At 45.9% G+C, this 27163-nt stretch overlaps 1 protein-coding gene across 3 annotated transcripts in view; it reads left to right on the top strand.

The window, feature by feature from the left end:
• LOC135511980 (inactive rhomboid protein 1-like) overlaps positions 1-27163 on the top strand; it is a 114849-nt gene that overhangs the window by 41805 nt on the left and 45881 nt on the right. For all 3 annotated transcript variants that reach the window (XM_064933523.1, XM_064933526.1, XM_064933524.1), the window contains exons 2-3: positions 10428-10580; positions 14252-14391. In XM_064933523.1, the coding sequence (XP_064789595.1) occupies positions 10464-10580; positions 14252-14391 (257 nt within the window). In that variant the 5' untranslated portion in view covers positions 10428-10463. The remainder of the gene's footprint in view (positions 1-10427; positions 10581-14251; positions 14392-27163) is intronic.

The following is a 27163-nucleotide window of genomic DNA, read 5'->3' on the forward strand; positions in this document are numbered from 1 at the left end:
GTCATCTGAATGCAATGAACTTGCAGCTGCAGGGTCGGGATCATGTCATCTCTGATATGTACAGTACAGTGAAGGCATTTAAAACCAAACTGACTCTGTGGGAGACGCAGATGCGGAAAGAAAATTTGAGCCACTTTCCCAGCTGCCAGACCATGAAAGAGAAGCTCTCTACCAGTGCGTTCCCGAGCGCACAGTTGGCTGATAAAATAGGTATGCTTGCCGCTGACTTTCGACGCCGATTTGCTGACTTTGAAGCACAAAAAAGCAGGTTGGAACTGCTCGGTAACCCATTTTCTGTTGACGTGGAAAGCTCACCACCAAACCTCCAAATGGAGTTGATTGACCTCCAATGCAATGATGCACTGAGGGCAAAATATGCGGCAGTGGGTGCTGCGGAGTTCGCCCGTTTCCTCCCCGACACAATGCCCCAGCTGCGCATCCAGGCTGCTCAAACGTTGTCTATGTTTGGCAGCACATACCTGTGTGAACAACTTTTTCTTTGATGAACCTGAACAAAACATCACACAGAAGTCGACTTACTGCTGAACACCTCCACTCAATTCTGAGGATTTCCTCAGCTCAGAGCCTTACCCCGAACATTGATGAACTTGTGGAAAAGATGGGACACCACCAAGTATCACCCTCAACCTCAAACAAGTGAACATTACTGTGCAATCACATATTTAGAGTTTTTACTCAGTTCAAGTTTAAAAGTTAAAGTTTAATATTTGTTTTCACTGCATGTTACTTCTCCTTAAACAAAGTGTTGTTTTTGATTAATAGATTTTTGCACTTTATTTTATTGTATTTCAATCCAATTATATTTTAAAAATATTTCAGTTGAGTGGATGATAGAAAATTGCTATTATTGTTTTTTTCTTTGAAGTAAATTTAGCCCACTTTTGCTAAAATAGAAAATATAGGCTACTGATGGTGCCTTGAATACCGGTTTCTTTCATTTAATGTTCATGTTATGGGGATTTTTATATAAAGGAAATTTGTCTTTTGTGTCTGTTGAAAATTAAAGATTACTGACAGAGCCATAAGAAAATATTGCTTTATTTATCTGATCATATTGGAATATATTTGTTAGGTTTTCAGTAGGTTCAATTAGGTTCACTAGACTATATGCGTCATTTAAAAAATTTTCAATGAACATTCGAACAGTCCGGCCCTCGGCTTGTAGCTAAATTTTTTATTTGGCCCTCCGTCCATTTGACTTTGACACCCCTGAAATAGAGCATTCACATAGAACTCCTCTAGTTCACTTTCCCCCACTGTATCTATCGTATAGAGCATCCACATAGAGTGGGGGAAAGTGAACTAGAGGAGTTCTATCTATTTGGTGGATATAGATGGTCTAGAATTTTGTTTAAAAGCTGATGCTCAAGAGAACAAGAAACACTTAGCGTACATTTGAACACCACTGCAGAAGCTTTGCTAGTCAGCATGTTCCCAATTAAGTAGCCTAGTTTTGTTGTTTGGATACTTGAAGAGAAGTAGGACCTATCACTAGCAGCCCACCTCTTTCAATGCATTGTGGAAAAGTGTGCATCAAATTCTACTACATGAAGATCCAAAATGAGTATAACATCCTGGCATTTATATCATACTTGATTTTCGCATACTGAGAATGGATCATCTGCGATTGCGTTGTTTCCCGTTATTCGTTGATTTCGGTAGCACATCCCCATCTAATGGATCAGATGTTATCAAAGCCTTGAAGAGTATGACATCCGGTATTTAAAGTATACTCGATTTTCGAAATGTCAGATAATATTATTTTTTTTTTTTGTTGCACAATCAAACATCCTACTATTTACGATGCAAGTATACGTATTCGGTTAAATAAATGTTGAGAATGGTCTGTGGTAGCTTGGTGGTGGCTTGTGGGATACACTCTACTTCCCTAGTTAGACATCATGCATTATGGACTGGATCTTCACTTGAGGAACGCACAGAACAGGTTCTCTCATAAATATTGTATTGATGTTCATGGGAGATTTGGGTCAATTTGAGGTTACACATTTTTTTATTTATTTCACCTTTATTTAACCAGGTAGGCAAGTTTAGAACAAGTTCTCATTTACAATTGCGACCTGGCCAAGATAAAGCAAAGCAGTTCGACACATACAACGACACAGAGTTACACATGGAGTAAAACAAACATACAGTCAATAATACAGTATAAACAAGTCTATATACGTTGTGAGCAAATGAGGTGAGATAAGGGAGGTAAAGGCAAAAAAAGGCCATGGTGGCAAAGTAAATAGAATATAGCAAGTAAAACACTGGAATGGTAGTTTTGCAATGGAAGAATGTGCAAAGTAGAAATAAAAATAATGGGGTGCAAAGGAGCAAAATAAATAAATTAAATACAGTAGGGAAAGAGGTAGTTGTTTGGGCTAAAATATAGGTGGGCTATGTACAGGTGCAGTAATCTGTGAGCTGCTCTGACAGTTGATGCTTAAAGCTAGTGAGGGAGATAAGTGTTTCCAGTTTCAGTGCTTTTTTAGTTCGTTCCAGTCATTGGCAGCAGAGAACTGGAAGGAGAGGCGGCCAAAGAAAGAATTGGTTTTGGGGGTGACTAGAGAGATATACCTGCTGGAGCATGTGCTACAGGTGGGAGATGCTATGGTGACCAGCGAGCTGAGATAAGGGGGGACTTTACCTAGCAAGGTCTTGTAGATGACATGGAGCCAGTGGGTTTGGCGACGAGTATGAAGCGAGGGCCAGCCAACGAGAGCGTTCAAGGTCGCAATGGTGGGAAGTATATGGGGCTTTGGTGACAAAACAGATTGCACTGTGATAGACTGCATCCAATTTGTTGAGTAGGGTATTGGAGGCTATTTTGTAAATGACATCGCCAAAGTCGAGGATTGGTAGGATGGTCAGTTTTACAAGGGTATGTTTGGCAGCATGAGTGAAGGATGCTTTGTTGCGAAATAGGAAGCCAATTCTAGATTTAACTTTGAATTGGAGATATTTGATATGGGTCTGGAAGGAGAGTTTACAGTCTAACCAGACACTTAAGTATTTGTAGTTGTCCACGTATTCTAAATCAGAGCCGTCCAGAGTAGTGATGTTGGACAGGCGGGTAGGTGCGGATAGCGATCGGTTGAAGAGCATGCATTTAGTTTTACTTGTATTTAAGAGCAATTGGAGGCCACGGAAGGAGAGTTGTATGGCATTGAAGCTTGCCTGGAGGGTTGTTAACACAGTGTCCAAAGAAGGGCCAGAAGTATACAGAATGGTGTCGTCTGCGTAGAGGTGGATCAGAGACTCACCAGCAGCAAGAGCGACCTCATTGATGTATACAGAGAAGAGAGTCGGTCCAAGAATTGAACCCTGTGGCACCCCCATAGAGACTGCCAGAGGTCCGGACAGCAGACCCTCCGATTTGACACACTGAACTCTATCAGAGAAGTAGTTGGTGAACCAGGCGAGGTAAACATTTGAGAAACCAAGGCTGTCGAGTCTGCCGATGAGGATGTGGTGATTGACAGAGTCGAAAGCCTTGGCCAGATCAATGAACACGGCTGCACAGTAATGTTTCTTATCGATGGCGGTTAAGATATTGTTTAGGACCTTGAGTGTGGCTGAGGTGCACCCATGACCAGCTCTGAAACCAGATTGCATAGCAGAGAAGGTATGGTGAGATTTGAAATGGTCGGTAATCTGTTTGTTGACTTGGCTTTCGAAGACCTTAGAAAGGCATGGTAGGATAGATATAGGTCTGTAGCAGTTTGGGTCAAGAGTGTCCCCCCCTTTGAAGAGGGGGATGACCGCAGCTGCTTTCCAATCTTTGGGGATCTCAGACGACACGAAAGAGAGGTTGAACAGGCTAGTAATAGGGGTGGCAACAATTTCGGCAGATCATTTTAGAAAGAAAGGGTCCAGATTGTCTAGCCCGGCTGATTTGTAGGGGTCCAGATTTTGCAGCTCTTTCAGAACATCAGCTGAACGGATTTGGGAGAAGGACAAATGGGGAAGGCTTGGGCGAGTTGCTGTGGGGGGTGCAGTGCTGTTGACCGGGGTAGGAGTAGCCAGGTGGAAAGCATGGCCAGCCGTAGAAAAATGCTTATTGAAATTCTCAATTATGGTGGATTTATCAGTGGTGACAGTGTTTCCTATCTTCAGTGCAGTGGGCAGCTGGGAGGAGGTGTTCTTATTCTCCATGGACTTTACAGTGTCCCAGAACTTGTTTGAGTTAGTGTTGCAGGAAGCAAATTTCTGCTTGAAAAAGTTAGCCTTGGCTTTTCTAACTGCCTGTGTATAATGGTTTCTAGCTTCCCTGAACAGCTGCATATCACGGGGGCTGTTCGATGCTAATGCAGAACGCCATAGGATGTTTTTGTGTTGGTTAAGGGCAGTCAGGTCTGGGGAGAACCAAGGGCTATATCTGTTCCTGGTTCTAAATTTCTTGAATGTGGCATGTTTATTTAAGATGGTTAGGAAGGCATTTAAAAAAAATATCCAGGCATCCTCTACTGACGGGATGGGATCAATATCCTTCCAGGATACCCCGGCCAGGTCGATTAGAAGTGCTTCAGGGAGCATTTTACAGTGATGAGTGGGGGTCGTTTGACAGCTGACCCATTACGGATGCAGGCAATGAGGCAGTGATCGCTGAGATCTTGGTTGAAGACAGCAGAGGTGTATTTAGAGGGCAAGTTGGTTAGGATGATATCTATGAGGGTGCCCGTGTTTAAGGCTTTGGGGAGGTACCTGGTAGGTTCATTGATAATTTGTGTGAGAATGAGGGCATCAAGTTTAGATTGTAGGATGGCTGGGGTGTTAAGCATGTTCCAGTTTAGGTCGCCTAGCAGCACGAGTTCTGAAGATAGATGGGGGGCAATCAGTTCACATATGGTGTCCAGAGCACAACTGGGGGCAGAGGGTGGTCTATAGCAGACTGCAACAGTGAGAGACTTGTTTTTAGAGAGGTGGATTTTTAAAGTAGAAGTTCAAATTGTTTGGGTACAGACCTGGATAGTAGGACAGAACTCTGCAGGCTATCTTTGCAGTAGATTGCAACACCGCCCCCTTTGGCAGTTCTATCTTGTCTGAAAATGTTGTAGTTTGGAATAAAAATTTCAGAATTTTTGGTAGTCTTCCTAAGCCAGGATTCAGACACAGCTAGAACATCCGGGTTGGCATAGTGTGCTAAAGCAGTGAATAGAACAAACTTAGGGAGGAGGCTTCTAATGTTAACATGCATGAAACCAAGGCTATTACGGTTACAGAAGTCATCAAAAGAGAGCGCCTGGGGAATAGGAGTGGAGCAAGGCACCGTAGGGCCTGGATTCACCTCTACATTGCCAGAGGAACAGAGGAGGAGTAGAATAAGGGTGCGGCTGAAAGCAACAAGAATTGGTCGTCTAGAACGTCTGGAACAGAGAGTAAAAGGAGGTTTCTGGGGGCGATAAAATAGCATCAAGGTATAATGTACAGACAAAGGTATGGTAGGATGTGAATACAGTGGAGGTAAACCTAGGTATTGAGTGATGAAGAGAGAAATATTGTCTCTAGAAACATCATTGAAACCAGGAGATGTCATTGCATGTGTGGTTGGTGGAACTAATAGGTTGGATAAGGTATGGTGAGCAGGACTAGAGGCTCTACAGTGAAATAAGCCAATAAACACTAACCAGAACAGCAATGGACAAGGCATATTGACATTAAGGAGAGGCATGCTTAGTCGAGTGATCAAAAGGGTCCAGAGTGGAGAGGTTGGTTGGGGGTCACGGCGATCCAGACAGCCAGCCAGGCCATCGGTAGCAAGCTAGCATAGGATGGACGTCTGTTATTAGCCACCTCTTGCGCTCCGTCAGTAGATTAGTGGGGTTCCGTGTGGTAGAGGGGACCAATCCAAATCACACAAAAACAACAAAAATAAAAACAATAGATATAGCTAGAGGCCCAGAAGAAAAAAAAAAACAATAACAATAAAAATAAATAAATAAATTGTCCGATTATCTATTCAGATAGCAGCCGATAAGACAGCTAATGGCTAGCAGGCCACAGATGGGTGCCCAGGCAACGTCGCGACGGAGGAACCAGACGGATAACTCCCTCGGGTAGACAACGTCGGCAGTTCAGCCGTGAAGGCCCGGCGGGGCTCCGCGCAGGCAGCAAAACGGGTCCGTACAGGTGACCGCAGCCCAGGAGCGATTGATGGAACTCCTCAGCTGGCTAGCTCCGGAACAACCGATGCTCGCTTCAGAATCGACAAAAACTCCAACTAGCTTCCGATTAGCTTCTGGATTAGCTTCTGGCTAGCTCCTGGCTAGCTTCTGGCCAGTTTCCGTCCAGCTCCTGACCCAGCTTGTGATTAGCTTCTGGATTAGCTCCTGGCTAGCTCCTGGCTAGCTTCTGGCTAGCTTCTGGCTAGTTTCTGGCTAGCTTCTTGGAGTTTCTGGCTAGCTTCTTGGATGATTACAGATTTGAGGTAAATAATACTTTTTTATACTTTTTTATAAATATAAATTGGTGAGGCGGGTTGTAGGAGAGTGTTTTGAGGATAAGTTTATGGAAAATTTAAATAAAAAAAATGTATGAAAAAAGTTGTAATATATATATATATATATATATATATATATATATATATATATATATATATATATGGGACACGACAAGACGAGGACAAAAGACGTCTGAACTGCTATGCCATCTTGGTATGACACATGACAGATGGATCTTTAGTCAAAAGCTTATCTCTCCCCCTGTCTCCTGGTTGACCACTAGGCCTGAAGATTGAGGTAAATAGAATGGACCTGTAATACCAGATTAAATTTGGTGACACATGTCAATAGTAAAATGAGTTGGAATACAATAAAGATGACTGTATTTTCTCAGATCATATTTTGGTCCATCTTGCTGCTGGTTTATCATAATGATGCTGGTGTGGCTGGTTTTGGAACATTTTGGGTGAAACTTAGTGGAGTCAAACTAAAACGGGACATCTTGTTTGAACCTCCATAATCCATCAATTCTATAATCCATCAATTCCATAATCCATCAATTCTCTTGTCTTCTCTATGATTCTCACTTGTCTTCTCTATGATTCTCACTTGTCTTCTCTATGATACTCACTGTTGTCTTCTCTGTGATTCTCTCTGTTGTCTTCTCTGTGATTCTCTCTGTTGTCTTCTCTATGATTCTCTCTGTTGTCTTCTCTATGATTCTCTCTGTTGTCTTCTCTATGATTCTCTCTGTTGTCTTCTCTATGATTCTCTCTGTTGTCTTCTCTGTGATTCTCTCTGTTGTCTTCTCTATGATTCTCTCTGTTGTCTTCTCTATGATTCTCTCTGTTGTCTTCTCTATGATTCTCTCTGTTGTCTTCTCTATGATACTCTCTGTTGTCCTCTCTTAACTCTGAGTTTTTTGCAGCAGGTGTGAGATGTTGTAATCACACAAAACAAGGGAAGGCCCCAGAAGAGACAGAGATAAGACTGACATCTGGCACAAATCAAAACCCATTACACAGACCTTGAATGTCACATAGGGGGAGGGGGAGGCATGCCTAGGACTGATCTAGGAGCAGATGATGGGTAAAGTTGCATTTGGTTCATTAGAACTGAGATATGAATTAAAAATAAATAACAGAAACACGTCAAATATTAGAAACAGGATCAGATTTTTTCTAACACATCAAATATTGATTCCAGCCAAAGATGCATAAGACAGAAGTCCATTGACATGACACAAGAGGGGAAATATCACTGTTTGGACTGAGATGCTATCAGGCTTATTGGTTTGTTCATAAAGCATAAAGAAAGCAGAGCTCCTCTACAATGCACTGTTAAGATGAAATGAGAAGAGCTGGGATCAGGCTCTGTAAGGTTACACTGACCTTGTGCCAGTTATAATGTCATAAAAATGCAGCGTGGCATTTCTTTTCTCAAGAAAGGAAGGCTGAAATGAGAGAGGGAGAAGTAGAGATGGAGAGAGAGAGAGTAGGAGAAAGGGAGCGAGAGAGAGCGCGAGGGAGAGCGAGAAAGAGAGTGCGAGAGAGAGAGAGCCATTGGTTTGGAAAGTGCAAGGCTATTGATATAGACACAATGAGGAGTAACATGAGCTCCATTCAACCCCAGTACCATACAGTGCAAAGCTCTTACCATGAGTACAGCAAACAGGGTAGGAGAAGACAGTGTTTGGACAACTATTATAAGCAAAGTGACATTCTGTTGAATTTCAATAAAATGTGTCTGAAGGAACTGTCCATTAATGTAAAACAGGCCCAAGTACTTACTGTAGTTACGTAACTGTTAGAGAAGATCCATCTCTGGAGTGGATCTCTGGAGTTGCCCACCAATCCTTCCATGTACTGTTGTGAAATCAACACCAAGGTTCATGACACAAGAGCAAACCCATTCATTCTGTTCCATTCAATGAAAACTCACTTCCATTCAGTTCCATTTGACTCCTGGTGCAGGGTGAATTCCTGGAGATTGTTAATGTTTATGATATCACCCATCCAGTTCCTGTCCCGATCTCCCTCCACGGGTGGGCAACTCCAGTCCTCCAGGGCCTGATTGGTGTCACACTTTTGCTCCATCCCTACCAAACACAGCTGATTAATCAAATGTAATTCTAAACTGAAGATCATGATGAGGTGATTATTGGAGTCAGGTGTGTTAGATGGGACTGGGGCAAAAGTGTGACACCAATCAGACCCTGGAGGACTGGAGTTGCCCAGGCCTGCTAGGCTGACACAGGAGGAGGGGTATCATCATGTGGTCCACTGCAGGTTTAAAGCCTTAATCTGTTTGTCATACGACACACACAGAGAGATGTAGAAAACTGACTGGGTGAAAGAGGAATAGAGCGATAGAGGGATCACGAAATAACAAACAATGTATTTTGTGTCAAAAGGGGGGTGAGAGAGGCAGTGCTTTCGTTTTTTTGTTTTGTTTTAAGATGTGGTCGTATTGTTATGGTGCTATTTGTAGGAGCTCTAATCAGTCTGGATCGCTGAACCGTTACAGATTGCGCAATAGAAATGTAAAGGTATTTTCCGATTTAGCCTACATATGCAGCGTTTACCGTGAATGCAGGAGCACACAGGGTTCTAGAACCAACCACAGAATGACTGTCAGAACACACAGAACACCGAATACACAGAACACAGAACACAGGACACACAGAACACATAACACACAGAACAAAGAGCACACAGAACACAGAATGCACAGAACACAGAATACACAACACAGAGCATACAGCACATGAAACACAGAACATGAAACACTGAACACAAAACACACAAAAGACACAGTAAAACTCCATTATCTTGGGTTTGGAAACAGCCTCTCTCACTGCCTGGCTGGCTAGTGAGTCTCTGCTGGTATTGAATAGCACACAGCTTGTTGGACTTGGCTGAATATTCAGCCACAACAATCAATTACAAGACCAACCTGCTGAATGGATGAATGAATGACTATATCAATACAAGTTTGCCTAAGGCTTACATCAAAGATCATATCCTAGCTCTTGACACATGGCAAGCAATATATTAGTCAACTCCTTAGTGAGAAACCCCCTGCCAGTCTGTAGACGGTGTGGGTTTAGGTTTGAATTGTATGTGTACAGTATCCCAATCAATCCCTCTCTGTGGTTCTGTCCACAGGATTCCTCAGTACTATATGTGTGGAGTTGAACCCCTCATTATACTTGAGTCAGGCTGGTCCTTTGATGCAGCGGTTCCGGTGCAGATGGCTGCTTCCAGGGGTTGGCCTTGATTAGCAGCTTGTTAGAGGTTTACTGTATAAAGGTTGTGTGTGTGTGTGTGTGTGTGTGTGTGTGTGTGTGTGTGTGTGTGTGTGTGTGTGTGTGTGTGTGTGTGTGTGTGTGTATAAACATCCTCAGCCACCCCCCACGCAGAGGTGGCCGAGTTCAAAGACTAACAGTAAATACAACATTTATTGGGGAGAGGTTTTAGAGGCAGTCACTGCCCCCTTGTGGGAGTTTATAGTAGTACAAAGACTTCAAAACAGTCCATGGAAATCACAGGTCTGCCTTGGTCATGCAGTGGTACACTGATAGCACACCCGACACAAAGACATATGACTACACTGAATGGAAGAAGGCCGTGAATATACATAAAGACAGCCCAGAGCAGACTGCTCTAAAGCCTAAATCTGAGGCTGTGTCCAGATGGGCAGACAGACAGTGGACACAGGGCAGGGTATGTCCAGTTTATAGGGCAATCTGTCCGTCTGTGATGGGCTGGGCTGGCAGCATTAGGATTATAGAATTACCCAATCATGAAAAGTACTCAATAAAGCTGCTCAATGCGCTCCACTCTGTGTCAGATCGCTGGGTTTATCTGTAGTACGGCTACTGTGTGTGGGTGTGTGTGTGTGCTTGTGTGTGCGTTCTGAACTTCTGTCTCACATCTCTCCTTCCTCTCCCTGTGTCTCCAGCTGGCAGGTGTAGTGCGGTAGGGGGCGGTAGAGAGCATGGCTGAGCCCAGCCAGCCCCAGGAGAGCAGCAGTCTGCAGAGGAAGAAACCTCCATGGCTCAGAGTGGACATCCCTCCACAGCTGTCCCTGGATGAGCCCTTAACATTAATACAGGTATGATGAAACACCTCTCTCTCTCGATCTATCTCTCTCAATTCAATTTGAGGGGCTTTATTGGAATGGGAAACATATGTTTACATTGCCAAAGCAAGCAAAATAGATAATAAACAAAAGGGAAATAAACAATAAAATGAACAGTAAACATTACACTCAAAGAAGTTCCAATAGAATAAAGACATTTCAAATGTCATGTTATGTCTAAATACAGTGTTGTATGTGCAAATAGTTTTTTATGCATTTATTTTAGTTAACCTTTATTTAACCAGGTCGGCCAGTTGAGAACAAGTTCTCATTTACAACTGCGACCTGGCCAAGATAAAGCAAAGCAGTGCGACAAAAACAACAACACAGAGTTACACATGGAATAAACAAGCGTACAGTCAATAACATAATAGAAACATCTGTATACAGTGTGTGCAAATTAAGTAAGGAGGTAAGACAATAAATAGGCCAATAGTGGCGAAGTAATTACAATTTAGCAATTTACACTGGAGTGGTATATGTGCAGACGTGGATGTGCAAGTAGAAATACTGGTGTGCAAAAGAGCAGAAAAACAAAAACAAATATTGGGATGAGGAAGGTAGTTGGTTGGATGGGCTATTTATAGATGGGCTGTGTACAGCAGCAGCAATCGGTAAACTGCTCTGACAGCTGATGCTTAAAGTTAGTGAGGTAGATATAAGTCACCAACTTCAGTGATTTTTGCTATTGGCAGCAGAGAACTGGAAGGAAAGGCGGCCAAAGGAGTTGTTGGCTTTGGGGATGACCAGGGAAATATACCTGCTGGCACGAGTGCTACAGGTGGGTGTTGCTATGGTGACCCGTGAGCTGAGATAAGGTGGATCTTTACCTAGAAAAGACTTATAGATGACCTGGAGCCAATGGGTTTGGCGACATATTTATAGCGAGGACCAGCCAACGAGAGCATACAGGTCACAGTGGTGGGTAGTATATGGGGCTTTGGTGACAAAACAAATAGACTGCATCCAATTTGCTGAGTAGAGTGTTGGAGGCTATTTTGTAAATGACATTGCCGATGTCAAGGATCGGTAGGATAGTCCGTTTTATGAGGGTGTTTGGCAGCATGAATGAAGGAGGCTTTATTGCGAAATAGGAAGCCGATTCTAGATTTAACTTTGGATTGGAGATGCTTAATGTGAGTCTGGAAGGAGAGTTTACAGTCTAGCCAAACACCTAGGTATTTATAGTTGTCCACATATTCTAAGTAAGAACCGTCCAGAGTAGTGATGCTAGTGGGGCAGGCGGGTGCGGGCACCGATCGGTTGAAGAGCATGCATTTCGTTTTACTAGCATTTAAGAACAGTTGGAAGCCACGGAAGGAGAGTTGTATGGCATTAAAGCTCGTTTGGAGGTTTGTTAACACGGTGTCCAAAGAAGGGCCAGATGTATACAGAATGGTGTTGACTGCATAGAGGTGGATCAAAGAATCACCGGCTGCAAGAGCGACATCATTGATATATACGGAGAAAAGAGTGGGCCTGAGAATTGAACCCTGTGGACTCCCATAGATTGTGAGGGTAGGTAGCAACACATTTGCCACGCTGATTCTCAACACTGGAGCTCCCCAGGGGTGCATGCTCAGTCCCCTCCTGTACGCCCTGTTCACCCACGACTGCATGGCCAGGCACAACTCCAACACCATCATTAAGTTTTTAGATGACACAACAGTGTTAGGCCTGATCACCGACAACGACAAGACAGACTATAGGGAGGAGGTCAGAGATCTGGCCGGGTGGTGCCAGAATAACAACCTATCCCTCAACGTAACCAAGACTAAGGAGATGATTGTAAACTACAGGAAAAGGAGCACCGAGCACGTCCCCATTCTCATCGACGGGGCTGTAGTGGAGCAAGTTGAGAGCTTCAAATTCCTTGGTGTCCACATCAACAACAAACTAGATTGGTCCAAATACACCAAGAGGCTCTACAGCTACAACATCGAGAGCATCCTGACCGGTTGCATCACTGCCTGGTACGGCATTTGCTCTGCCTCTGACTGCAAGGAACTTCAGAGGGTAGTGCGTATGGCCCAGTACATCACTGGGGCAAAGCTGCCTTCCATCCAGGACCTCTACACCAGGCGGTGTCAGAGGATGGCCCTAAAAAGTGTCAAAGAACCCAGCCACCCCAGTCATAGACTGTTCTCTCTGCTATCGCATGGAGGCTTATTGAGGTAGTATGTACAGCTATGGTATGGTTAAAGTGACTATGCATATAGGATGAACAGAGAGTAGCAGTAGCGTAAAAGAGGGGTTGGTGGGTGGGACACAATGCAGATAGCCCGGTTAGCCAATGTGCGGGAGCACTAGTTGGTTGGGCCAATTGAGGTAGTATGCACATGAATGTATAGTTAAAGTGACTATGCATATACGATAAACAGAGAGTAGCAGCAGCGTAAAAGAGGGGATAGGGGGTGCACATAATGTAATTATAACCATTTGATTACCTGTTCAGGAGTCTTATGGCTTGGGGGTAAAAACTGTTGAGAATACTTTTTGTCCTAGACTTGGCACTCTGGTACCGCTTGCTAACCGGTTTTCTGTATATACGTAGCCTAGCTACTGTTATTTTCAAATGTCTTTTTACTGTTGTTTTATTTCTTTACTTACCCCCCCCCCCCAAGGAGTGTATCAACATTGGATTTGTTTTTGAGTTCTTTGTGGATCTGTGGAAATCTGAGGGAAATATGTGTCTCTAATATGGTCCTACATTTGGCAGGAGGTTAGGAAGTGCAGCTCAGTTTCCGCCTCATTTTGTGGGAAGTGAGCACATAGCCTGTCTTCTCTTCAGAGCCAGGTCTGCCTACGTCAGCCTTTCTCAAAAGCAAGGCAATGCTCACTGATTCTGTACATAGTCAAAGATTTCCTTAAATTCGGGTCAGTCACGGTGGTCAGGTATTCTGCCACTGTGTACTGTCTGTTTAGGGCAAAATAGCATTCTAGTTTGCTCAGTGTTTTTGTAAATTATTTTCAATGTGTCAAGTAATTAATTCTCTTTTTGTTTTTTCATGATTTTGGTTGGGTTTATTGTGTTGCTGTCCTGGTGCTCTGTGGGGTCTGTTTGTGTTTGTGAACAGAACCCCAGGACCAGTTTGTTTAGGGGACTCTTCTCCTGCTTAATTTCACTGTAGGTGATGGCTTTGTTGTGGAAGGTTAGGGCTCTTTTCTGGACACTTACTCACTCACACCTTACGTTACAGATACAATGCAAATCGATAGACACACCGAAAACACACTTATACAGGTACAGCACACACATTCATAGATACAGTTACTATAATCTGGCCTGTATACAGGTACTGTATCTGGCCTACATACAGGTACTGTAATCTGGTCTACATACAGGTAGAGGCACTGTAAACTGGTTTACATAGAGGTAGTGTAATCTGGCCTACATAGAGGTGGTGTAATCTGGCCTACATAGAGGTAGTGTAATCTGGCCTACATAGAGGTGGTGTAATCTGGCCTACATACATGTACTGTAATCTGGCCTACATACAGGTACTGTAATCTGGCCTACATACAGGTACTGTAATCTGGCCTACATACAGTTTCAATAGATGCATTACAATGTACACCAGCTACAGTAAATCCCCTGAGCTATTGAGGAGAAATACGTTTTTGTTGTCTGGTGTGTGTTGCAGCCGGTGAAGAGGCAGGGGTTCCTGCAGAGTGTGAGCATGCCCTGTGAGATCACACAATCAGGCATCGCAACCTTTGACCCCAGCAATTATCTCCGACCCCCTCTGCAGCGCCAGCCCTCCATCACAGAGACCATCAAGAGGTGAGACCACACACACACATGCATGCTTCACACACCACACCATCCACTATCCTTGCTTAACTACTCACTACTATGATTTCTGCATGCCCTGAATATCTTTTCTAAACCCTAACTTTTACTGACTGACTTTATACTATTTTTATTGATATTTTTCCTCTCTTTTACTTCCCACTCTCTCTCCTTTCTCTGTATGTTTTCCTTCTCTCTCCTTCTCTGCCTACCTACCTCCCTGTCTTCCCCCTGTCTGGTGTGTGTAGTGGGAAGAGGGTGCATTTCAAGTGGGTCAATACGGTCCCTCATAAGGGCCAGAAGGGCCCCCGACTGGTGTCTGAACTCCGCAGGAGCTCCTGTGTCCCCAAACTGGTCACCTGGCGCCGCTCGTCCATCCCCAAACAAATCAAGGGGACATAGCCAAGGGGACACTGTAATGACAAGACAAGGGGACACTGTAATGACAAGACAAGAGGACACTGTAATGACAAGCCAAGGGGACACTCTAATGACAAGCCAAGGGGACACTGTAATGACAAGACAAGGGGACACTGTAATGACAAGACAAGAGGACACTGTAATGACAAGCCAAGGGGACACTGTAATGACAAGCCAAGGGGACACTCTAATGACAAGCCAAGGGAACACTGTAATGACAAGCCAAGGGGACACTGTAAGTTCAAGCCAAGGGGACACTGTAATGACAAGCCAATGGGACACTGTAATGACAAGCCGAGGGCACACTGTAATGACAAGCCAAGGGGACACTGTAATGACAAGACAAGGGGACACTGTAATGACAAGACAAGAGGACACTGTAATGACAAGCCAAGGGGACACTGTAATGACAAGCCAAGGGGACACTGTACAGACAAGCCAAGGGAACACTGTAATGACAAGCCAAGGGGACACTGTAATGACAAGCCAAGGGGACACTGTAATGACAAGACAAGAGGACACTGTAATGACAAGCCAAGGGGACACTGTAATGACAAGCCAAGGGGACACTGTACAGACAAGCTAAGGGGACACTGTAATGACAAGCCAAGGGGACACTTTAATGACAAGCCAAGGGGACGCTGTAATGACAAGACAAGGGGACACTGTAATGACAAGAGGACACTGTAATGACAAGCCAAGGGGACACTGTAATGACAAGCCAAGGGGACACTGTACAGACAAGCCAAGGGAACACTGTAATGACAAGCCAAGGGGACACTGTAATGACAAGCCAAGGGGACACTCTAATGACAAGCCAAGGGGACACTGTAATGACAAGACAAGAGGACACTCTAATGACAAGACAAGAGGACACTGTAATGACAAGCCAAGGGGACACTGTAATGACAAGCCAAGGGGACACTGTACGGACAAGCCAAGGGAACACTGTAATGACAAGTCAAGGGGACACTGTACGGACAAGCCAAGGGAACACTGTAATGACAAGCTAAGGGGACACTGTAATGACAAGCCAAGGGGACACTCTAATGACAAGCCAAGGGGACACTGTAATGACAAGACAAGGGGACACTGTAATGACAAGACAAGAGGACACTGTAATGACAAGCCAAGGGGACACTGTAATGACAAGCCAAGGGGACACTGTACAGACAAGCTAAGGGGACACTGTAATGACAAGCCAAGGGGACACTTTAATGACAAGCCAAGGGGACGCTGTAATGACAAGACAAGGGGACACTGTAATGACAAGACAAGAGGACACTGTAATGACAAGCCAAGGGGACACTGTAATGACAAGCCAAGGGGACACTGTACAGACAAGCCAAGGGAACACTGTAATGACAAGCCAAGGGGACACTGTAATGACAAGCCAAGGGGACACTCTAATGACAAGCCAAGGGGACACTGTAATGACAAGACAAGAGGACACTGTAATGACAAGCCAAGGGGACACTGTAATGACAAGCCATGGGGACACTGTAATGACAAGCCAAGGGGACACTGTAAGGACAAGCCAATGGGACACTGTTAGGACAAGCCAAGGGGACACTGTAAGTTCAAGCCAAGGGGACACTGTAATGACAAGCCATGGGGACACTGTAATGACAAGCCAAGGGGACACTGTAAGGACAAGCCAATGGGACACTGTTAGGACAAGCCAAGGGGACACTGTAAGTTCAAGCCAAGGGGACACTGTAATGACAAGCCAATGGGACACTGTAATGACAAGCCGAGGGCACACTGTAATGACAAGCCAAGGGGACACTGTAATGACAAGACAAGGGGACACTGTAATGACAAGACAAGAGGACACTGTAATGACAAGCCAAGGGGACACTCTAATGACAAGCCAAGGGGACACTGTAATGACAAGACAAGGGGACACTGTAATGACAAGACAAGAGGACACTGTAATGACAAGCCAAGGGGACACTGTAATGACAAGCCAAGGGGACACTGTACGGACAAGCCAAGGGAACACTGTAATGACAAGTCAAGGGGACACTGTAAGGTCAAGCCAAGGGGACACTGTAAGGACAAGCCAAGCCAAGGGGACACTGTAATGGCAAGACAAGAGGACACTCTAATGACAAGCCAAGGGGACACTGTAATGACAAGACAAGAGGACACTGTAATGACAAGCCAAGGGGACACTCTAATGACAAGCCAAGGGGACACTGTAATGACAAGACAAGAGGACACTGTAATGACAAGCCAAGGGGACACTGTAATGACAAGCCAAGGGGACACTGTAATGACAAGACAAGGGGACACTGTAATGACAAGACAAGAGGACACTGTAATGACAAGCCAAGGGGACACTGTAATGACAAGCCAAGGGGACACTGTACGGACAAGCCAAGGGAACACTGTAATGACAAGCTAAGGGGACACTGTAATGACAAGCCAAGGGGACACTCTAATGACAAGCCAAGGGGACACTGTAATGACAAGACAAGGGGACACTGTAATGACAAGACAAGAGGACACTGTAATGACAAGCCAAGGGGACACTGTAATGACAAGCCAAGGGGACACTGTACAGACAAGCTAAGGGGACACTGTAATGACAAGCCAAGGGGACACTTTAATGACAAGCCAAGGGGACGCTGTAATGACAAGACAAGGGGACACTGTAATGACAAGACAAGAGGACACTGTAATGACAAGCCAAGGGGACACTGTAATGACAAGCCAAGGGGACACTGTACAGACAAGCCAAGGGGACACTGTAATGACAAGCCAAGGGGACACTGTAATGACAAGCCAAGGGGACACTCTAATGACAAGCCAAGGGGACACTGTAATGACAAGACAAGAGGACACTGTAATGACAAGCCAAGGGGACACTGTAATGACAAGCCATGGGGACACTGTAATGACAAGCCAAGGGGACACTGTAAGGACAAGCCAATGGGACACTGTTAGGACAAGCTAAGGGGACACTGTAATGACAAGCCAAGGGGACACTCTAATGACAAGCCAAGGGGACACTGTAATGACAAGACAAGGGGACACTGTAATGACAAGACAAGAGGACACTGTAATGACAAGCCAGGGGACACTGTAATGACAAGCCAAGGGGACACTGTACAGACAAGCTAAGGGGACACTGTAATGACAAGCCAAGGGGACACTTTAATGACAAGCCAAGGGGACTCTGTAATGACAAGACAAGGGGACACTGTAATGACAAGACAAGAGGACACTGTAATGACAAGCCAAGGGGACACTGTAATGACAAGCCAAGGGGACACTGTACAGACAAGCCAAGGGAACACTGTAATGACAAGCCAAGGGGACACTGTAATGACAAGCCAAGGGGACACTATAATGACAAGCCAAGGGGACACTGTAATGACAAGACAAGAGGACACTGTAATGACAAGCCAAGGGGACACTGTAATGACAAGCCATGGGGACACTGTAATGACAAGCCAAGGGGACACTGTAAGGACAAGCCAATGGGACACTGTTAGGACAAGCCAAGGGGACACTGTAAGTTCAAGCCAAGGGGACACTGTAATGACAAGCCATGGGGACACTGTAATGACAAGCCAAGGGGACACTGTAAGGACAAGCCAATGGGACACTGTTAGGACAAGCCAAGGGGACACTGTAAGTTCAAGCCAAGGGGACACTGTAATGACAAGCCAATGGGACACTGTAATGACAAGCCGAGGGCACACTGTAATGACAAGCCAAGGGGACACTGTAATGACAAGACAAGGGGACACTGTAATGACAAGACAAGAGGACACTGTAATGACAAGCCAAGGGGACACTGTAATGACAAGCCAAGGGGACACTGTACAGACAAGCCAAGGGAACACTGTAATGACAAGCCAAGGGGACACTGTAATGACAAACCAAGGGGACACTGTAATGACAAGACAAGAGGACACTCTAATGACAAGCCAAGCCAAGGGGACACTGTAATGACAAGACAAGAGGACACTCTAATGACAAGCCAAAGGGACACTGTAATGACAAGACAAGAGGACACTGTAATGACAAGCCAAGGGGACACTCTAATGACAAGCCAAGGGGACACTGTAATGACAAGACAAGAGGACACTGTAATGACAAGCCAAGGGGACACTGTAATGACAAGCCAAGGGGACACTGTAATGACAAGACAAGGGGACACTGTACGGACAAGCCAAGGGAACACTGTAAGTTCAAGCCAAGGGGACACTGTAATGACAAGCCATGGGGACACTGTAATGACAAGCCAAGGGGACACTGTAAGGACAAGCCAATGGGACACTGTTAGGACAAGCCAAGGGGACACTGTAAGTTCAAGCCAAGGGGACACTGTAATGACAAGCCAATGGGACACTCTAATGACAAGCCAAGGGGACACTGTAATGACAAGACAAGAGGACACTGTAATGACAAGCCAAGGGGACACTGTAATGACAAGCCAAGGGGACACTGTAAGGACAAGCCAATGGGACACTGTTAGGACAAGCCAAGGGGACACTGTAAGTTCAAGCCAAGGGGACACTGTAATGACAAGCCATGGGGACACTGTAATGACAAGCCAAGGGGACACTGTAAGGACAAGCCAATGGGACACTGTTAGGACAAGCCAAGGGGACACTGTAAGTTCAAGCCAAGGGGACACTGTAATGACAAGCCAATGGGACACTGTAATGACAAGCCGAGGGCACACTGTAATGACAAGCCAAGGGGACACTGTAATGACAAGACAAGGGGACACTGTAATGACAAGACAAGAGGACACTGTAATGACAAGCCAAGGGGACACTCTAATGACAAGCCAAGGGGACACTGTAATGACAAGACAAGGGGACACTGTAATGAAAAGACAAGAGGACACTGTAATGACAAGCCAAGGGGACACTGTAATGACAAGCCAAGGGGACACTGTACGGACAAGCCAAGGGAACACTGTAAAGACAAGTCAAGGGGACACTGTAAGGTCAAGCCAAGGGGACACTGTAAGGACAAGCCAAGCCAAGGGGACACTGTAATGGCAAGACAAGAGGACACTCTAATGACAAGCCAAGGGGACACTGTAATGACAAGACAAGAGGACACTGTAATGACAAGCCAAGGGGACACTCTAATGACAAGCCAAGGGGACACTGTAATGACAAGACAAGAGGACACTGTAATGACAAGCCAAGGGGACACTGTAATGACAAGCCAATGGGACACTGTAATGACAAGACAAGGGGACACTGTAATGACAAGACAAGAGGACACTGTAATGACAAGCCAAGGGGACACTGTAATGACAAGCCAAGGGGACACTGTACGGACAAGCCAAGGGAACACTGTAATGACAAGCTAAGGGGACACTGTAATGACAAGCCAAGGGGACACTCTAATGACAAGCCAAGGGGACACTGTAATGACAAGACAAGGGGACACTGTAATGACAAGACAAGAGGACACTGTAATGACAAGCCAAGGGGACACTGTAATGACAAGCCAAGGGGACACTGTACAGACAAGCTAAGGGGACACTGTAATGACAAGCCAAGGGGACACTTTAATGACAAGCCAAGGGGACGCTGTAATGACAAGACAAGGGGACACTGTAATGACAAGACAAGAGGACACTGTAATGACAAGCCAAGGGGACACTGTAATGACAAGCCAAGGGGACACTGTACAGACAAGCCAAGGGAACACTGTAATGACAAGCCAAGGGGACACTGTAATGACAAGCCAAGGGGACACTCTAATGACAAGCCAAGGGGACACTGTAATGACAAGACAAGAGGACACTGTAATGACAAGCCAAGGGGACACTGTAATGACAAGCCATGGGGACACTGTAATGACAAGCCAAGGGGACACTGTAAGGACAAGCCAATGGGACACTGTTAGGACAAGCCAAGGGGACACTGTAAGTTCAAGCCAAGGGGACACTGTAATGACAAGCCATGGGGACACTGTAATGACAAGCCAAGGGGACACTGTAAGGACAAGCCAATGGGACACTGTTAGGACAAGCCAAGGGGACACTGTAAGTTCAAGCCAAGGGGACACTGTAATGACAAGCCAATGGGACACTGTAATGACAAGCCGAGGGCACACTGTAATGACAAGCCAAGGGGACACTGTAATGACAAGACAAGGGGACACTGTAATGACAAGACAAGAGGACACTGTAATGACAAGCCAAGGGGACACTGTAATGACAAGCCAAGGGGACACTGTACAGACAAGCCAAGGGAACACTGTAATGACAAGCCAAGGGGACACTGTAATGACAAACCAAGGGGACACTGTAATGACAAGACAAGAGGACACTCTAATGACAAGCCAAGCCAAGGGGACACTGTAATGACAAGACAAGAGGACACTCTAATGACAAGCCAAAGGGACACTGTAATGACAAGACAAGAGGACACTGTAATGACAAGCCAAGGGGACACTCTAATGACAAGCCAAGGGGACACTGTAATGACAAGACAAGAGGACACTGTAATGACAAGCCAAGGGGACACTGTAATGACAAGCCAAGGGGACACTGTAATGACAAGACAAGGGGACACTGTACGGACAAGCCAAGGGAACACTGTAATGACAAGCTAAGGGGACACTGTAATGACAAGCCAAGGGGACACTGTAATGACAAGCCAAGGGGACACTGTAATGACAAGACAAGGGGACACTGTAATGACAAGACAAGAGGACACTGTAATGACAAGCCAAGGGGACACTGTAATGACAAGCCAAGGGGACACTGTACAGACAAGCCAAGGGAACACTGTAATGACAAGCCAAGGGGACACTGTAATGACAAGCCAAGGGGACACTCTAATGACAAGCCAAGGGGACACTGTAATGACAAGACAAGAGGACACTGTAATGACAAGCCAAGGGGACACTGTAATGACAAGCTAAGGGGACACTGTACGGACAAGCCAAGGGAACACTGTAATGACAAGTCAAGGGGACACTGTAAGGTCAAGCCAAGGGGACACTGTAAGGACAAGCCAAGAGGACACTGTAATGACAAGCCATGGGGACACTGTAAGGACAAGCCAAGGGGACACTGTAATGACAAGCCAATGGGACACTGTAATGACAAGCCAAGGGGACACTGTAATGACAAGCCAAGGGGACACTGTAAGGACAAGCTAAGGGGACACTGTTAGGACAAGCCAATGGGACACTGTTAGGACAAGCCAAGGGGACACTGTAAGTTCAAGCCAAGGGGACACTGTAATGACAAGCCAATGGGACACTGTAATGACAAGCCGAGGGCACACTGTAATGACAAGCCAAGGGGACACTGTAATGACAAGACAAGGGGACACTGTAATGACAAGACAAGAGGACACAGTAATGACAAGCCAAGGGGACACTGTAATGACAAGCCAAGGGGACACTGTACAGACAAGCCAATGGAACGCTGTAATGACAAGCCAAGGGGACACTGTAATGACAAGCCAAAGGGACACTCTAATGACAAGCCAAGCCAAGGGGACACTCTAATGACAAGACAAGAGGACACTGTAATGACAAGCCAAGGGGACACTGTAATGACAAGCCAAGGGGACACTGTAATGACAAGTCAAGGGGACACTGTAAGGTCAAGCCAAGGGGACACTGTAAGGACAAGCCAAGCCAAGGGGACACTGTAATGGCAAGCCAAGAGGACACTCTAATGACAAGCCAAGGGGACACTGTAATGACAAGACAAGAGGACACTGTAATGACAAGCCAAGGGGACACTCTAATGACAAGCCAAGGGGACACTGTAATGACAAGACAAGAGGACACTGTAATGACAAGCCAAGGGGACACTGTAATGACAAGCCAAGGGGACACTGTAATGACAAGACAAGGGGAAACTGTAATGACAAGACAAGAGGACACTGTAATGACAAGCCAAGGGGACACTGTAATGACAAGCCAAGGGGACACTGTACGGACAAGCCAAGGGAACACTGTAATGACAAGCTAAGGGGACACTGTATTGACAAGCCAAGGGGACACTCTAATGACAAGCCAAGGGGACACTGTAATGACTATACAAGGGGACACTGTAATGACAAGACAAGAGGACACTGTAATGACAAGCCAAGGGGACACTGTAATGACAAGCCAAGGGGACACTGTACAGACAAGCCAAGGGAACACTGTAATGACAAGCCAAGGGGACACTGTAATGACAAGCCAAGGGGACACTGTAATGACAAGACAAGGGGAAACTGTAATGACAAGACAAGAGGACACTGTAATGACAAGCCAAGGGGACACTGTAATGACAAGCCAAGGGGACACTGTACGGACAAGCCAAGGGAACACTGTAATGACAAGCTAAGGGGACACTGTAATGACAAGCCAAGGGGACACTCTAATGACAAGCCAAGGGGACACTGTAATGACTATACAAGGGGACACTGTAATGACAAGACAAGAGGACACTGTAATGACAAGCCAAGGGGACACTGTAATGACAAGCCAAGGGGACACTGTACAGACAAGCCAAGGGAACACTGTAATGACAAGCCAAGGGGACACTGTAATGACAAGCCAAGGGGACACTCTAATGACAAGCCAAGGGGACACTGTACGGACAAGCCAAGGGAACACTGTAATGACAAGCTAAGGGGACACTGTAATGACAAGCCAAGGGGACACTGTAATGACAAGCCAAGGGGACACTGTAATGACAAGACAAGGGGACACTGTAATGACAAGACAAGAGGACACTGTAATGACAAGCCAAGGGGACACTGTAATGACAAGCCAAGGGGACACTGTACAGACAAATCAAGGGAACACTGTAATGACAAGCCAAGGGGACACTGTAATGACAAGCCAAGGGGACACTCTAATGACAAGCCAAGGGGACACTGTAATGACAAGACAAGAGGACACTGTAATGACAAGCCAAGGGGACACTGTAATGACAAGCTAAGGGGACACTGTATGGACAAGCCAAGGGAACACTGTAATGACAAGTCAAGGGGACACTGTAAGGTCAAGCCAAGGGGACACTGTAAGGACAAGCCAAGAGGACACTGTAAGGTCAAGCCAAGGGGACACTGTAAGGACAAGCCAAGAGGACACTGTAATGACAAGCCATGGGGACACTGTAAGGACAAGCCAAGGGGACACTGTAATGACAAGCCATGGGGACACTGTAATGACAAGCCAAGGGGACACTGTAATGACAAGCCAAGGGGACACTGTAAGGACAAGCTAATGGGACACTGTTAGGACAAGCCAATGGGACACTGTTAGGACAAGCCAAGGGGACACTGTAAGTTCAAGCCAAGGGGACACTGTAATGACAAGCCAATGGGACACTGTAATGACAAGCCGAGGGCACACTGTAATGACAAGCCAAGGGGACACTGTAATGACAAGACAAGGGGACACTGTAATGACAAGACAAGAGGACACTGTAATGACAAGCCAAGGGGACACTGTAATGACAAGCCAAGGGGACACTGTACAGACAAGCCAAGGGAACACTGTAATGACAAGCCAAGGGGACACTGTAATGACAAGCCAAGGGGACACTCTAATGACAAGCCAAGGGGACACTCTAATGACAAGCCAAGGGGACACTGTAATGACAAGACAAGAGGACACTGTAATGACAAGCCAAGGGGACACTGTAATGACAATCCAAGGGGACACTGTAATGACAAGACAAGGGGACACTGTAATGACAAGACAAGAGGACACTGTAATGACAAGCCAAGGGGACACTGTAATGACAAGCCAAGGGGACACTGTACGGACAAGCCAAGGGAACACTGTAATGACAAGCTAAGGGGACACTGTAATGACAAGCCAAGGGGACACTCTAATGACAAGCCAAGCGGACACTGTAATGACAAGACAAGGGGACACTGTAATGACAAGACAAGAGGACACTGTAATGACAAGCCAAGGGGACACTGTAATGACAAGCCAAGGGGACACTGTACAGACAAGCTAAGGGGACACTGTAATGACAAGCCAAGGGGACACTCTAATGACAAGCCAAGGGGACGCTGTAATGACAAGACAAGGGGACACTGTAATGACAAGACAAGAGGACACTGTAATGACAAGCCAAGGGGACACTGTAATGACAAGCCAAGGGGACACTGTACAGACAAGCCAAGGGAACACTGTAATGACAAGCCAAGGGGACACTGTAATGACAAGCCAAGGGGACACTCTAATGACAAGCCAAGGGGACACTGTAATGACAAGACAAGAGGACACTGTAATGACAAGCCAAGGGGACACTGTAATGACAAGCCATGGGGACACTGTAATGACAAGCCAAGGGGACACTGTAATGACAAGCCAAGGGGACACTGTAAGGACAAGCCAAGGAGACACTGTTAGGACAAGCCAATGGGACACTGTTAGGACAAGCCAAGGGGACACTGTAAGTTCAAGCCAAGGGGACACTGTAATGACAAGCCAATGGGACACTGTAATGACAAGCCGAGGGCACACTGTAATGACAAGCCAAGGGGACACTGTAATGACAAGACAAGGGGACACTGTAATGACAAGACAAGAGGACACTGTAATGACAAGCCAAGGGGACACTGTAATGACAAGCCAAGGGGACACTGTACAGACAAGCCAAGGGAACACTGTAATGACAAGCCAAGGGGACACTGTAATGACAAAAAATCAAATCAAATCAAATCAAATTTATTTATATAGCCCTTCGTACATCAGCTGATATCTCAAAGTGCTGTACAGAAACCCAGCCTAAAACCCCAAACAGCAAGCAATGCAGGTGTAGAAGCACGGTGGCTAGGAAAAACTCCCTAGAAAAGCCAAAACCTAGGAAGAAACCTAGAGAGGAACCAGGCTATGTGGGGTGGCCAGTCCTCTTCTGGCTGTGCCGGGTAGAGATTATAACAGAACATGGCCAAGATGTTCAAATGTTCATAAATGACCAGCATGGTCGAATAATAATAAGGCAGAACAGTTGAAACTGGAGCAGCAGCACGGCCAGGTGGACTGGGGACAGCAAGGAGTCATCATGTCAAGTAGTCCTGGGGCATGGTCCTAGGGCCGCGGTTCAGTTGAAACTGGAGCAGCAGCACGGCCAGGTGGACTGGGGACAGCAAGGAGTCATCATGTCAGGTAGTCCTGGGGCATGGTCCTAGGGCTCAGGTCCTCCGAGAGAGAGAAGGAGAGAATTAGAGAACGCACACTTAGATTCACACAGGACACCGAATTGGACAGGAGAAGTACTCCAGATATAACAAACTGACCCCAGCCCCCCGACACATAAACTACTGCAGCATAAATACTGAAGGCTGAGACAAACCAAGGGGACACTGTAATGACAAGACAAGAGGACACTCTAATGACAAGCCAAGCCAAGGGGACACTGTAATGACAAGACAAGAGGACACTCTAATGACAAGCCAAAGGGACACTGTAATGACAAGACAAGAGGACACTCTAATGACAAGCCAAGGGGACACTCTAATGACAAGCCAAGGGGACACTGTAATGACAAGACAAGAGGACACTGTAATGACAAGCCAAGGGGACACTGTAATGACAAGCCAAGGGGACACTGTAATGACAAGCCAAGGGGACACTGTAATGACAAGACAAGGGGACACTGTAATGACAAGACAAGAGGACACTGTAATGACAAGCCAAGGGGACACTGTAATGACAAGCCAAGGGGACACTGTACAGACAAATCAAGGGAACACTGTAATGACAAGCCAAGGGGACACTGTAATGACAAGCCAAGGGGACACTCTAATGACAAGCCAAGGGGACACTGTAATGACAAGACAAGAGGACACTGTAATGACAAGCCAAGCGGACACTGTAATGACAAGCTAAGGGGACACTGTATGGACAAGCCAAGGGAACACTGTAATGACAAGTCAAGGGGACACTGTAAGGTCAAGCCAAGGGGACACTGTAAGGACAAGCCAAGAGGACACTGTAAGGTCAAGCCAAGGGGACACTGTAAGGACAAGCCAAGAGGACACTGTAATGACAAGCCATGGGGACACTGTAAGGACAAGCCAAGGGGACACTGTAATGACAAGCCATGGGGACACTGTAATGACAAGCCAAGGGGACACTGTAATGACAAGCCAAGGGGACACTGTAAGGACAAGCTAATGGGACACTGTTAGGACAAGCCAATGGGACACTGTTAGGACAAGCCAAGGGGACACTGTAAGTTCAAGCCAAGGGGACACTGTAATGACAAGCCAATGGGACACTGTAATGACAAGCCAAGGGCACACTGTAATGACAAGCCAAGGGGACACTGTAATGACAAGACAAGGGGACACTGTAATGACAAGACAAGAGGACACTGTAA

Source organism: Oncorhynchus masou, chromosome 24 (assembly GCF_036934945.1).
Source record: "Oncorhynchus masou masou isolate Uvic2021 chromosome 24, UVic_Omas_1.1, whole genome shotgun sequence".
Lineage (NCBI taxonomy): Eukaryota > Metazoa > Chordata > Actinopteri > Salmoniformes > Salmonidae > Oncorhynchus > Oncorhynchus masou.